Raw genomic sequence first — 15920 nt, 5'->3', positions numbered from 1 at the left:
TGAGCCGAGCAAACAAATTTGTATATTTTCAGGATAAAATTTTCTTCTCGTCGCGATTCAGCTATTATATTTCTCCATAGTGAGCAAAGTATAGGTAAATATATCTCGAGGAAAACTGAAACAAATACATTTATTATGCCATGCCATAAGAAATGTACCGATGTTTCAATTTTTTTTAATTCAAATTTAACGTAAAGCCAAACTTTCATAATCCTGAAAACCGATTCATAATAAAACCGTTATGCTTTAGGGAGTTTTGGATGCTTATTACAAAGAAAAGACTAAGTGAGCTTAGGTTTGTTTTGTAATATTCTAAGAAAAAACCTAAAAAAATACTTTCGGGATTATGGAAATTCATGCAAACGTTATTTCGGGCAAATGTATTTTCGGTCTTCTGATTCGTAACCCCAAGCCGTAGAAAGAGTACAACAATATTTGAAAGTATTACTAACATGTATTAAAAAATGTTTTAATAATAACATTAGCATCAAAGCGACTCTATGAAATTTTTGTTCTAAATATTTCAAACGCTTGTGTTTGAAACAATTGAAATTGACGTGTTGGGTCTCGTTCAGTCTTTTACGCAAGCTATGAGTCGAAAGAGACAGTTAGCTATTTGATTATTTCGATTGCTTTTGTAATTTATATTTACGATTAATTTAAATATAAATTAAATACTATACATACTAGTGCATAAAATAACACTTTTAAATGATAACTATGATAACACAATGTAGTACTTACTGAAAATATTTTTACTGCCTCTGTGGCCGAACGGTTACCATGCAGAGGTCCCAGGCTCAATTCCCGGATGTGGAGAAATATTTGTATGGCCTACATTTATTTCTCTCGTGAGTTTGGATGTAATTTGTGGTTGTCTACGTGTGTGTCCATGGCACCTTAATATCCAAGGTTTACCACCTCCACCAGATCTTTTAGTATTCTTTACTTTATCCAATTTGCATAAACTCTTACAACGTCCAATAGAGTAAAAACCCTAATTGTAGTATGTTTTTAAATAAAATCTACTGAAGACGCGCTATAACGTGTTTGTCAATAAGTACAAACACTACAGAATGTCTATAAATTAAATATATCTAGAATAAACTTAACAACACTAGTTTTCAGAGTATTAATAGGCTTTACTGGATGTGTATAGAACAATTTTACTAAAAATAATCAGTTGTTCTACAGATGAACTTAAAATAAGGACTATAAGAGTAAATCTTAAGAGAGATTACACTTAATTAAGTTGTTTGGTATTGAGGTTTTAAAATTTGGACTTGAGTGAAATAAGTCTATAAGAACAACTTCTTTTTTCTAAAACCATTTATAGAGAACTATTATCTAAATCTATACCATATTAAGACTGTTTATAGATATAACAGTTTTAAGGCGTTTAAAGTGTGCTCCTTGGGTACTTAAATTCGATTTTTTCCAGTTTCAAAAACTATGCTTTACAACTTACATGTAGCAGCAGTAGAGCTTCTTGTGAAAAAGTCCGTCCATGGAAGTACTGCAACCTTACCTATTTTTGTCCTCAAGCAGTAAGGTGAGCATTACTGCGTTCCGATATGGAAAGGTAGGGGTGCACGTCACAAGGCTATACGCCGGGGTGACCCGGAGTATGGCCTTATACGGGGCTCCCCTGCGAATGTGCAGGGCGTACATGACGGTGGCCTGCGCTGCCGCATGCGTCCTCGCCGGTACTCCGCCGTGGGACCTCGAAGCCGAGGTCCTGGCGGAGGTCCGTACCTACCGGCGGGGAATGAGGGACCGAGGCGAGCGACCCGCTCCCCAAGAGGTGGAGCGGGAGCGCCGCCTCGCGGCGCAGCGCATGCGGACCGGTGGAAAGAGGGCTTGGCGGATCCCCCCTATGGTGCTCGTACCATAGATGCGATTCGCCCTGTCCTTCTAGAGTGGGTAAACCGGTCCCACGGGCCACTGTCGTACCACCTTGTGCAGGTGCTGACAGGGCACGGCTGCTTCGGTCACTACCTACACAAGGTGGCGAGGAGGGAACCGTCCCCATCGTGCCACGAGTGCGGCGCTGCGGATGACACCGCGCAGCACACCCTAGAGATGCTCGATAGCGAGGAGTCCTGGGAGGCGGTGGACTCGGCGGACGCGCACCCGCTCCGGCGCAGACGTACGGGGAGAAGGCGAAGGCAGTTCGCTGCTCGCCTGATCCCCTAGTGAGACCAGCGGGCTCTGGACAGGGACTCCGGAGCCTGCATTGCACGGCCTCACTCGTCTGGGGGGCGGGTCGGAGGACAACTGAATCGTCCCTCCGTTGGCGCGGGAGCCCTGGCGCAAGCTAGGGCGGCCGGGCGGCGTCGTGGTGAATGTTCACTGATCCCACGGCGCCGACTCAACCGGCGAGAGGGAAACCCGGGGGGGTTTTAGTGGGGTAGGCCTTCCAGTGTGGAGGGAGAGTCCCCACATAACCCCTGAGTCTCCCTGGGCTCAGGGGTATCCATAAAGATTTCTCCCCCGTCAAAAAAAAAAGGGGGTGCACGTCACCCTGAGACGTAAGTTGAAACACCTTTACCGTTCAAAACTGACCTTAATGGTCACATTACTGCTTAGCGACATAAATAGGTAAGGTGGCAGTACTTCTCTGAACGAACTTTTTCATAAGATGATATACTGCTACTAAAGTATGCCTAAGTAGCTATATTAATTTAATATACTAGCTAGGATTCTAACTCCATTATAAATTCTGATATTTTAAACTATGCCGTTATTTGGTTAGCAGATCGTTATTATCGCCCATCAGTTTTAAAAAACATCATCGCCTTCATTTGGTACGTAGATACCTATTATTACAGTTCCAAATCTTAGCATTATATCTTTGGAATCTAAACAAATCATTGTCACCTGTACCATCACAAAAAACAATATGTGATTTTTGTTCTTTATCTTATAGGTTTCATATTTTGAAAAAATGAGCGATTTGATTAGGATTAAAATGACGTTCGATTTCTTCTATAAAATGCAGAATTAGTATGGGAAGCAGCTAACATCATTCTGTATTATTATTACGAATAGCATGGTATACTAAACTTGTTGTTTGCATAAGAAAAGAAGCCTCTCCGCACGATATACCGTTTCTTTCTTGTGCGTCTGACGAGTACCTTACGCTGATTGGCAAACATTTTCACAACAATGGCGTGCATTATAATGTATGAACCCATCAATGCGGTCGGTCATCCTCGATTAGTGCATGTTGATCATTCAGTGGATCTAAACTCCAGTCAATGAATGTGTGTGTCAAGAGGGTTTCTTCGGAAATAGACAAATAACAATTCTGACAACGGTCTAGCACCTACCATATTTACCTAAAAGGCTTAAGTGCCGACGAGGCGTAGATCTCGTTCAGAATTTGCTATTTAATTTAAGCCTACTTAGTCGTCTTAACTGGACATAATGGAGTTTGTCGACACTTCCAACGGATTATAAGGGAGCTGGTCGAATAGCATTGTTGGTGAGTTTGAATTTAAATACGTACATAAGGATACACACGACGTTGTATTTTAATTTATACTGATGCAGTAAAACCATTAATTTGACTGTTTTTCCTGTGACAAAAATTCCAAGCAGACGTAAGACTTCTACTTATTAATAATTCTCATAAAAAAATGAAGTTAATTTAGTAAAAATTCAATCTTTTTTAGTCAATTTACTAAAGTTTCAATAAAATGTTTTGCAAAACATATATATATATATATATAGTGTATATTGTAATTTTCTTAGGTAAATTATTTTTAGTAGCAGTAGACCTCCATGTGAATGAGTTCGTCCAGGGAAGTACTGCCACCTTACCTATTTCTGTTGCCAAGCGATAATGTTACATTACTGCGTTCCGGTTTTGAAGGGTAAAGGTGCTGGTGAAACCTGAGACATAAGTTGACAAGTCCTATGTGCCTGTGACAGGCGCAGTTGCAGTGCCCTCCATATATTTCCGATTTAAAGCTCTGAGTGGCACTGCACTCTTACTCTGACTTTCGTCCCCTCATTTGATATTATTAAAAAAATCAGAATAAGATATTTTAATTACTAACTTTGGTTTAACTAACTTTATTTCAGAAAAAGGTGTTTACTTTAACATTAGACATAACTTGTTGATGACTTTGCCATATCAGTTAGCCATGACCTAAGCTGTGACATACATTTTAAAGGCCACCGAAACGTTGGTGTGTTTGAAAAAACAAATATACGCGGCTACCTCTTCGTTATAGCTGAAAATCAGCGGTTTGCTCCTGAGTAAACACCGACGCTGAGCTATGGAGTTTTTGCACTGCTACACTACACATACATAACTGGGTGTTCGGCAGTGCTGCGACTCTGCTGGTTTTTTCCTTTTTATTATATTACATATTTTTCTGTTATGTATGTGTGTCTGGAGATCCAAATAAACGTTTTATCTATATATATCTATTTAAATCCGAAACAACGTATAGCAATTGCAAAAGCCTAAGAACTCGATACCTTTTAATATGAAAGCAATTATTAAGGTAAATCAAAGATAAATTATACAACCTGCAATTTATGTTTGAAGTACCTAATTACTTAAGTTTTAACAAAATTTTAAGTATACGTTTATCTACTCGTGTCCTAATAGAGCTATTAGTACACTCATACAATAAAAATGCAGTTTAATAAAGTCACGCCTTCCGGGTCAGCTAGTTCGTCAAAATATACTTTTCCACAGAATCGATGATTACTCAATAGCTGGTAAGTGATTGTTTACACGCATAAATTAAGTTACATTTTAGTTAATTATATACTTAGTCACATAATGGGTGTAAACTTGCGAGTAGTGCCAGTCACGGCAGAAGTAGTATTTATGTGGTCTTTGGAAACGCCAACAACACGTCAAGCTTTTTTATGTTACTAAGTGACGGACAAATAAGTCGTGCGTCTGGTGGTAAGCGACACGCCTGTCCATAGCAGTTACCACTCAGAGCTATAAAACGCAAAGATCTGAGGGGCACTGCCTCAAGATGGGCACCCTCAAGTCCCATGTGCCTGTAATGTCACCAACACCCTTACCCCTCAAAACCGGAACGAAGTAATACCGGTTGGCGGCAGAAATAGGCAAGGTGGCAATACTTCCTTGGAGGAACTCTTTCACAAGGGGCTCTATTGCCACTAAAAACTACTACTATTGATGTCTATACATATAAAATACATGTTCTATGATGTATTTGTCAAGTAATATATTGTTCACGTTGCAATAAATAAATAAAATAAATACTCTTGCCATAAAAGAAAAGAAAAATACTGTGCCACTCGGAGGTTTAAATCGCAAAGATGCACTGCTGCTGCGCCCATCACCCCACGACGTAAGTTGACAACGTTCATGTGCCTGTAATTTCACTAGCACCCTTACCTTTCGAAACCTGGAACGCAATAATCACATTACTATTTGGCGGCAGAAATAGATAAGTTGGCAGTACTGTCCTGGTAACAAATACACTTTTGTTAGAATATCGCCTACCGTGCAACGGAACAAGATCCGTCAATGTGTAGCTTGTGCTGCCGCATAGATATAATATATATTTGTTGCCGTCTGTACTATTAATTCCACTTCAAAGCGTGACTGCAGGCAGTCAAGGTTGCAATAAAAGATTGTTGTAACGAAACAACTTACGAATACGGCCTCGCGACTCCTCAGATACCGTTTATCTTTAGAGGCACCTTTCGCAGTGTACTGTACTGCAGTTCAACGTAAAACTATCATTTAATCTTTATTAATAAGTATTTCTTTTAATTTTTTTTATTGTAATTAATACCTGTTCCTCAAATGGCTTTAGAGAAGGTGTGGTGCAAATTCTCAGTGACGAAAAGTGATGGATCGATAATGAAATTGCGTATACAAGACATGCCAAGTGACCGACTTGACGATGCTGTAGATTTAAATATTTGGTATTTTTCTCCTGAAGAAACTTTTCACAGAGCTGCTGGTAAGTTCTTTAGACTTATTCCGATTCTTGATACCATTACCAAGATATTTTACATAACATGTTTTATTTATTATTTACTTGTTATCTCATGAAATTGGATACTAAGTTAATTAGGATAGGTTTTATAATACGTTTATAAAAAAGTTGTGAGGTTAATTAGGTAACTATTTTTTTTTATTACATTATTAATTGTAAGGAATTATGGTTTTTTACTAAAAATAGCGGTTTAATTCTGTGAAATTGTTCCACTAGTTTATTATAATTATTAATACAAAAATCGAACACAGAGAAAAATTTCTTCGATCTCACGGAACTCGATCCTGTATCTGTAATACCAATTTAGTGCAATCACTGTACCAATTGAGGTACAGATCAAGTCAGCAGCAGGCTTTACGGATTTGTCAAAGCCTTGTGTTCGATCTATATATTAATAATTATAGCATTATTTATTTATTTACATTTTATATTAGGTTTTTTCAAATACTGCAAATTTGTCGCTAAGCGTGTAACCTAATTTAACATTTAGAATAAAATAATGATGTATTTGCGTAAGTGAGTGGCATGATATTGCACCGTGAGTCAGTGAATGATTGCACGTAAGAAAACATTACATAAAAAGAGTTGACGGCAAACGATTGGACAGAAGGACATTGTTGTTATATACACCGTTACATCTACTTAGTGTAGAGCACCTCACGCTTTTTGTGGCAAATATGCTTAAAGTCGTAAAATATTTTATTGCTATAACAGAACCAGTAGGAGTCGCAATTCCATACCGTATAGGAAGAAAACAGGTACTATAAGGTAACGCATTGTTCTGTCTGCATTTTAATGTGTTTTGGCAGCTGACTGTTGAAAGTTGATTCCACATACATTTACATATATACGAACATAATTATAGTAGGTAAAATTTTCGTACTTCTAAGGCGTCTAATTAGCGGTACTGCCAGATCTGAGATTTTAATTTTTCTCCAATCATTTAATTTGCTGACATTGTTTCGGGGAAAATCGGTATGTCTTTATGGAAGCCATTTTGAAACTCCCGATTTACACACACAATTAAATAACATTTCTTACTTATCGTTTTCTTTAAATTTAATATAAAAAGAGACGCTGACAATTATAAGGCATGAAAAGATTATTCTTGATTATTATAACCACTACTATGGTTACAATGTACATGTCGGTATGCTGTACCCGTTGGCTGATGTTGTCCCTCCGGACATCCGTAGACACGTGGCTAGCTCCCTGGAACGCTTAAGCTTAAAAAAAAGAGACTGACCCGTGGCACCCATTACACCATCACGTGCCCGTAATCCAGAAGCTAAAGAGTCGCCATAGCTTCATTAAAGAAGTATACCTCTGGTCGGGGAAACTAAGCTGGCCCGAATAAGTCTCTGGAAGGAGAGATACCCCACGGCGTCACTCATCCCGCTGCCGGAACTTCTCCCTCCTGGGCATGATCTACCTTGGCAAACTTGGAAGTCCCTAAATGGGCAGCGGGCCCAAGTCGGCAGAAGCAAGGAGTGCATGCACGGTGGGGTTACAGCTCGGAGAGCGCATGTCTTTGTAGTGTCTCTCCCCAGACAATGGCACATCATTAGTCCTTCCCTGCGTGTCCCTACACCTGCACACGCGAGCACCTGTACAACACCACTGATAATGCTATCTCAGTCGCTAAATACTGGTCCTCACAAATATAAACGTGAGAGTCGACACGCCAAGAAGAAGTAGCTACAATACGTTAACATCCTATGACATCCCATTATAGATGTCGCTGAAAAGTCTCCTATTAGGAAAAAAAAATTGGGCCATAGTCCGCCATGCTGCACCCAATGTGAGTTGGGACTTGGGACTTTACACGTTTTCCAAGAGTTGTGAGTGCATGCAGGTTTCATCACGATATTTTCTTTCGCAGTTAGCGAAAAGAAGTATGGAGTGTATGAAAGGAGCCTCCCCACTCGCCGTACCATTCCTTTCCATTACATCTGGCGTACCCTGGCCAACAATCGGAGAGCATCTTACTCCGATTGGCAAATCCTTTCACCTTAAAAAGAAAACCTTTAGCGAGAGGTTACAATAGTACACCGCCACAGAGATTTAAACCGTTGACCTCTGAATTGGCAAACAACCGTTCTCTTTTTTTTACAATGATCGGGACGAACAATTCGTGAGCCTGATGTTAAGCTACACACCTGTCCATAACAGTTGCAATGCCACTCGTAGCTTTAAAGCGCAAAGATCTGACACATATTTCACCCGGAGAAACTTATGTCACCCTGAGACATAAGTTGATGTGACGCATGTACCTGTAATTTCACCAGCCCCTTTACCCTTCAAAACCGGAACACAGTAATGCTGACATTACTGCTTGACGGCAAAAACAGGTACTCTCTTTCACAAGGTCTACTGCTACTAGGCTATATCCCTTCTTTATTACACGCTTAATAAAAAAAGATCTACTTATTTCATGGTGGCACTTCACATGGCTATTTGTATTTGTCTAGTGATAAGTATTTGCCTTGTTTGCCTATTCGACAAATACAACAAACACCAAACCCGCGTTACCGCGCGCTGATCTGTTTCTCAACGCACATCAATGGAGCTAAATAGGCAAATACGCAAGTTAACCGTCCACACTAGGTCATATTCATTATTTTTGACTCCTTATTTTGCTATGTAGATGGTCATATTTGTCAGCTGAACGCATTGTACGTCCAATATTAGAGACTACATTACCGGCACACTATGATGGCCGTTTTGACGTTTGTCCGCTCGTCAAGTTTCGTATTAATTCATAACTACGTAGAAGGAGCTATTTGTTGTACGTTGTTGTCAAAAGTGACGTGTAGTAAAATATGGATGTATAATTTTACGACACAACTCGGCATTTGTTTATCGAAATTCGAAATTTAAAAAAATGAAATGTAATACGATCGTCACATAAAGGATCGCTGTCCAGCACAACTTCTACCTTCGGCAAACCCGCGTCAAAACTCAATGCAAAACAAAGCTGTTTCGAATTGATGATATATTAAGTAAACATTTTTATTTTCGTTTTATTGCAACTTTTAAATCAGCTACTCCTTGCAATACTAGTTATAAATCTGAAAACTTGTAGATGTGACTCGCATTTTATTATATTGTTCGATAATGAATTGAGATTTGCCCGCACTATTGTATGCAGTTAAAACGGCCATCATAGCGCGCCGGTACTGTAGTATGCGATCTCTACTGTACTAAAAGAACAATATTATAAATTAACAAATTACAGAATATGTAGTGACAAGTCATAACCATTGCGGGAACAAAATTAAGTTTCGCGAGCACACTCGTTATTCATTTGACCATTTAGTTACAGTTTTAATGGTGGTTCGATATTGTCGGCAATATCAAAATGATTACTATGATTGAGGCTGTCAGCGCAAAAGTGGTGTTACCCACATTTGTTATAACAAACAAAAAATACAGTGTAACATACGATGTATCGACTCCTCCTACGTAATCTTCTATCGTAAGCGACAAAAATAGTTTTTTTAAATTACTTAATTTTTTATAGTCCGCATTATACTCGGCAGTATAAAACATGAAAGTAATAAGTGTGTCAAATTTAATTGCCATACCTCAAGAATCAAATTATACTCATTTTGATGCTTTTAAAACATTTAAACGTTCCTCTAAAAAAATTGTGAATTTGGGTTTATGATTCTTTACGTAGAAGGAATTGATATTTAGGTTACAAAATACATGAAATGGATTACAAATTACAATAAGATTTGCACAAGTATTATTCAGTCTCGTAAAGCGTAATTTATTTGAAATTGTCTAAAATGAAGATAAAGATTACTTTTCTTTATGAACTTTACAATGAAATGACTATATTTCACTTCGGTCTAAACAAAAATATGAAGTTGCAAAATCGTCACCATTGCATCCACCTTCACATATCTTTTCCATTAACGAGCTGTCGAATTTAATGAATTATCACATAATGATAATATTTATGTATTTTTTCAGGAATACCTAAAAATCCAGATGCATTGATTGAATGTCGGGAGTTTGTGTCGGAAATGTTTAAAGATTCCGCTGTGCATATCGTAATTTGCTGCTCAGACGATTCTGAATTTGTCGGCCAGATTATCGGAGTATCCATTGTGACACTCTCTACCACAGATGATGGAGAATTAGATGACTTAGAGGTAAGAATACACATCACAATCTCATTAATAGTGTGATATTAATGAGTGACGAATTTAAAAAAGTGACATTTAAAATTTACAAGGCACTTAAAGAAAAATATAATACTACACAAAACTTATTTAAATACTCGAAAGTTTATAAATAGAATACTTTCTTGAGGGCTGCACCGTAGGGCATCGTGCTCAGAAGGCTGGCAACATTTCCCCTCTGAATAACTAACCTATTATTTGGCGGAAATAACTGCCAGTCTCGTGGTCACCGGAGGCTTCTCCTCTGACAGCTCGTTTGATAGAAGTTTCGCCTGGGGCCACTGGCACCCAGCATTTCAACTGCAAAAGGCACAAAACTATAGCACTGAGCAAATTTTTGCGAATCTCGGCCGCTCTGGCAACAAAGCCTTTACTACCCACGCTACAGTGCCCACACAGGTCCACACAGGTTGTATCCCACACTAGCTATCTCCCTAACTGCCGTCGACCGAGAGTCATGCCATCAGGCCTCTTACTGTTACTCGAGAACTGCCGGTACTTTAGCGTTGGTGAAGGCCCGTACCATAATGACTTTGAGCGCTGCGTGTCGGGAAATCCGGTCAGCGCTCGAGTACACGAGAGGCCATGGTGGACAAACTCGTCAATAGCATCACCACATTGATGAGGGTGGACTGTTCTTGCCCACTGTCGAAGGCAGACAGTGTGAGGGAGATACCGTCTAGTATTGTAAAATTTTTGGAGAATTGACCATTAAAAATTTTAATTTTAAATATTAATATCGATTGCTAAGGCTTTAGTGATTGTTACACATTGTCATGAATGAATAAAATATATTAAAAATTCGTAAGACGTATCTAGCGTAAATTGGAATGTTCTTTGATAAATTAAAAATAATGTACCTGTTTAAAATAATAACTTTTGTTAAAAAAATTAAAATATGTTGGTTTGCATTAATAGTAGATAGTTATCTTATTGACTTTACCATCTTAGTTAGCCGTGACCATGGGACCTGTAAAGGGCCCGAAATTTTAATTTATTTGCAAAATAAATATTCGCGATTTAAATAGATAGTTTCATTTCCAGTTTAAATGTTACTTTTTACTATTCAGGATGCGCAACGTATAACTTGCATATTTTTATTACTTATTATGTAGATGTATTTATGTATTCGAAATAGGCTTCAAAGTACATAATGTTGATTTTGTACCGATACTTTTATCCTGAAGAAACTGATATGAGTGTAGAAGGCTAAAGAAATTTTTCAAAAGCGCAGCGTTTATAGTATCGGCTTACACCGGGCGGTGCGATGCCGATGGTGTGTGCTTGTGTATCTTTGTACAAGAGGAACAAAAAAGCTACTTTAAAAATTCCAAAATTGTCAGTAACAAACTTAATGTTTTACATTTTTTTTTATGATACGAAGTGATGGGACGAACAAGTCGTGGGCCCAGCCCCATTTAGTAAGCGAAACGCCTGTCCATAACACTCGCAGTACCACTCAGGGCTTTAGCATCGGAGGGGCACTGCCATTGCGCCCGTCACCCTGAGAATAAGTGGACAAGTCCCATATGCCTGTGATTTCACGTGCAACCGTACTTTTCAAAACCGGAATGCAGTAATGCTCACATTACTACTTGGCGTCAGAAATACGTAAGATGGCAGTACTTTCTAGGACGAACTCTTTCACAAGGAGCTCTACTGCTACTTAATTTAATTTTATTAGTACTATAGAATAGATAAATATTTTTTAAATATTATAGAATGATTTTTTTTAAATTTAATATACCAGACAACAACACCAATTGCTTGGTCTCAAGCTAGAGAGTTTCCTGTACCAGAACAACGGAATTCACTGAGAGCCATTTTCCAGAATATCAGATTAAAACCAATTTAGAAAAGTTAATTTCCCAATTTGGTCCTACCTGGAATCGAATCCGGGATGTCCTCAACCTGCGCCCACAGTATGAACTGTTGGGCCACCGAGTTCGTCTAAATGTTAAATTTAACTTGAAATAAAATTGGCGTGTACAGGAATTAGTACTATGTGAATTCTTTGAAGCGGATAACCCAGTGTCAACCCACTTAATTCACTGAAGAAGACAGATATTTTTAACATGCATGGACAATACGCGTGACTTGACACATCATTGTATATTATTTTTTTTATTACAGTTTAAAACAGATGAAGTAAAGAAGTACTTCGAGCTTTTGGAAGGATATTTTTCTCTATACGACGTAATGCAAAATCAGAATTTAACCAAATGTTTTGATGATAGAGGCATCGTTGTACACCCTGACTATAGGGGACTCGGCATTGCTACAAAACTCTTGAAAATGAGGTAAGAAGGACATAACCAAACTCATAAAAGTACAATCGTTACCTTAAGATACCTGACCATCTGGCCGACGTTTTGGTACTGCGAGCCTTCTTACGCATTAAAAAAAAGTAAAGAAATTCCAGCTTTTTGGTTGAAATTATATTAATGAAATGTAATTACACAAATTGGCTTAAACCTTTCTTAAAACGTTATTCGCTAATGATGCGATAAGGAAATCATATCAAAATGAATGTCACGGCTCACAGATGAAAAGTAAAGTTTGTTTAATACCTTCCTTCACACTGATCTATTCAGAAACAAATAGTCGGTAAGGGAGTCAGGAATCTTAGAGCATCGACTATGGCTGCGCCACTGTGCATGATTTCAGTTCCCTGTGTTTATTTACTTCATATATTACAGCTACTTTTACATCATGGATTTAAATATCATTAATTAGATGCCAATTAAAACTTCCACCATATGAAAATACGAAAATAACATTACAATAACACAAACTAAAAAAAATATCCCTCCGAAAAAAAAAACAAACACTTGATAAGAAGTTATTAGTCATAATAGTTTTTATGTTCTTAACGCTGTTACAGAAAAGTTTTATGCGACTGTCATCATTGAGTTAGTTAGATAATATTAATAATCTTGGTAGATAACTATTAATTCTAAAATTAGTACGACTAAATGCAACGTGTGGCAAATTATTCTTACGAAATTTGCTAACTGCAACTTTGAGTATAATATTACTTAGAAGCTCAGGACAATCAATCCTATTCTCTGCAATGCTCAACAAAAACCAGGCATCAGTTATATTTCTCATAATAATAACATTTATTTTTCATTATTTTTCTCAACGCACACAAAATGCTACTCCAGCACATTTAAATAAATGTAAATACATTCTGACAACACGATCCTCCCTCTTACCCGCTCCCCGCTACCTCAAAACTGTCATCATGAGTTCAAAAACAACAACATATTGTACACTGCGGTTCCTTCACAGCCTATTCATAAATATAAAGCAAGCATTGCTTATGTTGGCCATTTGTCAGAGAAGATTTATAAAATTTTGAAATCAAATGATATAAATGTTGCTTTTAAGACAAATAACACTTTGTGCTCTAGACTTTGCAAGGAAAGAGTGGAAAGTGGCAAGAAGTCGGGAGTTTATAAGCTCACCTGTGACACATGTAACAGTGTATATAAAGGTCAATATAACTATAATATATATAAATATATAAAGAGCATGTTTCTTCGTTTAGGCATAAGCACCCAGACAGGTCCAATTTCGCTAAACATTTGTTAGAAACAAATCAACAATAGCAACACTGGGGGTAGCGGGATATAAATACACCAACCGTTCTGAACAAGCTCGCTCTTCGGCCGAGTGTCGAGCAGTCAGCAGCCCCTGAGGATGCCTCATGGAGAGGCGAAACCCGTGTATATACCCGTATATTTTTGGTGATGGTTTGTGACTACAGTTGCGCTTGTGTTATTAATTTTATGCGGAGAGAGGTTGGGATAATTAACTGCATGAAAAAATATTCAACACAAGCGCAGCTATTTTGCACGATTTAACCTTCACTGGGTTCGCGGAGTAGCAAATTAACTTACTTCCATTTTTATTTACTACTTATTTGTTACACCCTATCGGGGTATGTTTGAACTTAGGAATTACCTATGTAATATTGTTTAGAGTAAATAAAAAGATAAAAATAAATAAAAAAGAATACGTGCCCTATGTTGAAAACACATTATCTACTGTGTAACATATTTTCTTCATCATCACCCCTTTTCCACGTCCCAGTGCTGGGCACGAGTCTCCTCCTAGGCGAGGGTTTAGGTCGATATTATTATAGAACCATAGTCCACCACGCTGGCCCAATGCGGGTTGGGGACTTTACAAGTACACAAATTTTAGAGGTGCGAGCCGGATTGGAATCGAACTCGCGGCTTCTGCTTGAAAGGCGGTGGATACGTCAAACTATAAGGCAACGACGCCTTATTTAACATATTTTAATTCATTATAAATTGAAATTAAAATGGTTCTAGCCAATAGACCGGATGTATTCTGATTGGAGAACGATTATTTCTTAATTGAGTCAGTTGGACAGTCGCCAAGTCATAGGCACCTGCCGCCAATCGCTGTGACGGCCTGTGCCAATGACTTTGATTTGTAAGTATTTAATAGCGATACCGCTAACAGTGAAGAAAAGCATCATGATGAAACTTGCATATCTTTACGGACCACCAATTTACATTGGGCCACCGTGGTGGTCTATATATATCGACGCTGGAAAGACAAAAGGGCTAACGTGCATTTGGACAATTTTTATAGGAGAGTTTAAAGTTTTTTTAAGACAATTGCGTTTGTCATCAGCCAGGAAAAACGGTTAACATCATATTTTTACATAACATAACGTACATTTTGTAATAAAATCTTGCAAAATTGTGGTCTATTAGGCTCTCTACTTTTGTAAAAAAAGCCTTTTGCAAAACGTCTAACAGACTAACACATTAGACGCAAAAAAATTCGCTGATTTCAATTATGTTTAGGAGTACATTTGCCCAAAAATGATCTGTTGGTCGTTTTTTCTTTCCAGTGTCGATATGATTCTGTATAAATCTTCTTCTTTCTGTTGATGATGATGACTATAGATTTAAAGAAATGTATATTTCTCTTGCAGGCGAGAAATGTGCAAACACTACGGAGTTCCAGCAACATGTGCTTGGATGACGTCATATGGCTCTCAAAAAGCTGCCCAAAATGATGGCTGGGAAACTGTGTTTGAATTATCTTATGAAGAGTTTGGCGTTAAACATGGTGTCACCTTTACAGCTGTACCTCCTACGTGTAAATTGATGCTTGCCAGGGTTTAGAGTTGTTTTAAACAAACCAACGTTTTGGACCTTTTACAGTTCTACATACCAATATAGGTGGCTATAGAGCCTGCTAAGGGTCCAAAACGTTGGTTGGTTTGGAAAAAGAAATATACGCGATTTAGACCCGAAAAAAAAAGTTTTATTTCCAATGCGTAATAATCGTGAATACGATAATTAAGAACTCGGTATGTACCTAGTACTTCAAAATAATATTATAAGAGTGAAATCAATACGTAATAGTTTGCGGTTATAATAATAGAATAATACGAAACAGGGTTGTACTCCTTCTGATTTATCACCTGCAACATCGTGCTGGAGGAAACGATCACATTTATCCGTGATAATGACCAAGTGATCCAAATATCATAATTAGAAAGAAACCATAACAAATACGTGATAGATATTTTAGTAGCGGTAGAGCTTCCTGTCGCCCAGCAGCATGTGCTGGTGAAACTACAGACACAAGGGTCTTGTCTACTTTATATCTCAGGGTGACGGGCGCAGTGGTGGTTCCCCTCAGACCTTTGCGTTTTACAGCTCAGCGGCAT

At 38.1% G+C, this 15920-nt stretch overlaps 1 protein-coding gene across 1 annotated transcript; it reads left to right on the top strand.

Annotated features, from left to right (window-relative positions):
• The first annotated feature begins 5667 nt into the window (after positions 1-5667).
• Positions 5668-15487, top strand: LOC113236229. The gene is made up of 4 exons (XM_026472237.1): positions 5668-5969; positions 9987-10168; positions 12332-12498; positions 15177-15487. The coding sequence occupies exons 1-4, from the start codon at positions 5810-5812 to the stop codon at positions 15367-15369; spliced, it is 702 nt and encodes a 233-aa protein (XP_026328022.1). The 5' UTR covers positions 5668-5809; the 3' UTR covers positions 15370-15487.
• The last annotated feature ends 433 nt before the right edge of the window (positions 15488-15920 follow it).

Source organism: Hyposmocoma kahamanoa, unplaced genomic scaffold (genome assembly GCF_003589595.1).
Source record: "Hyposmocoma kahamanoa isolate Upper Pololo Valley unplaced genomic scaffold, ASM358959v1 90191, whole genome shotgun sequence".
In the NCBI taxonomy this organism is placed as follows: Eukaryota; Metazoa; Arthropoda; class Insecta; order Lepidoptera; family Cosmopterigidae; genus Hyposmocoma; species Hyposmocoma kahamanoa.
The sequence above is the reverse complement of the archived record's forward strand: the minus strand, read 5'-3'. Positions and strand labels throughout refer to the sequence as shown.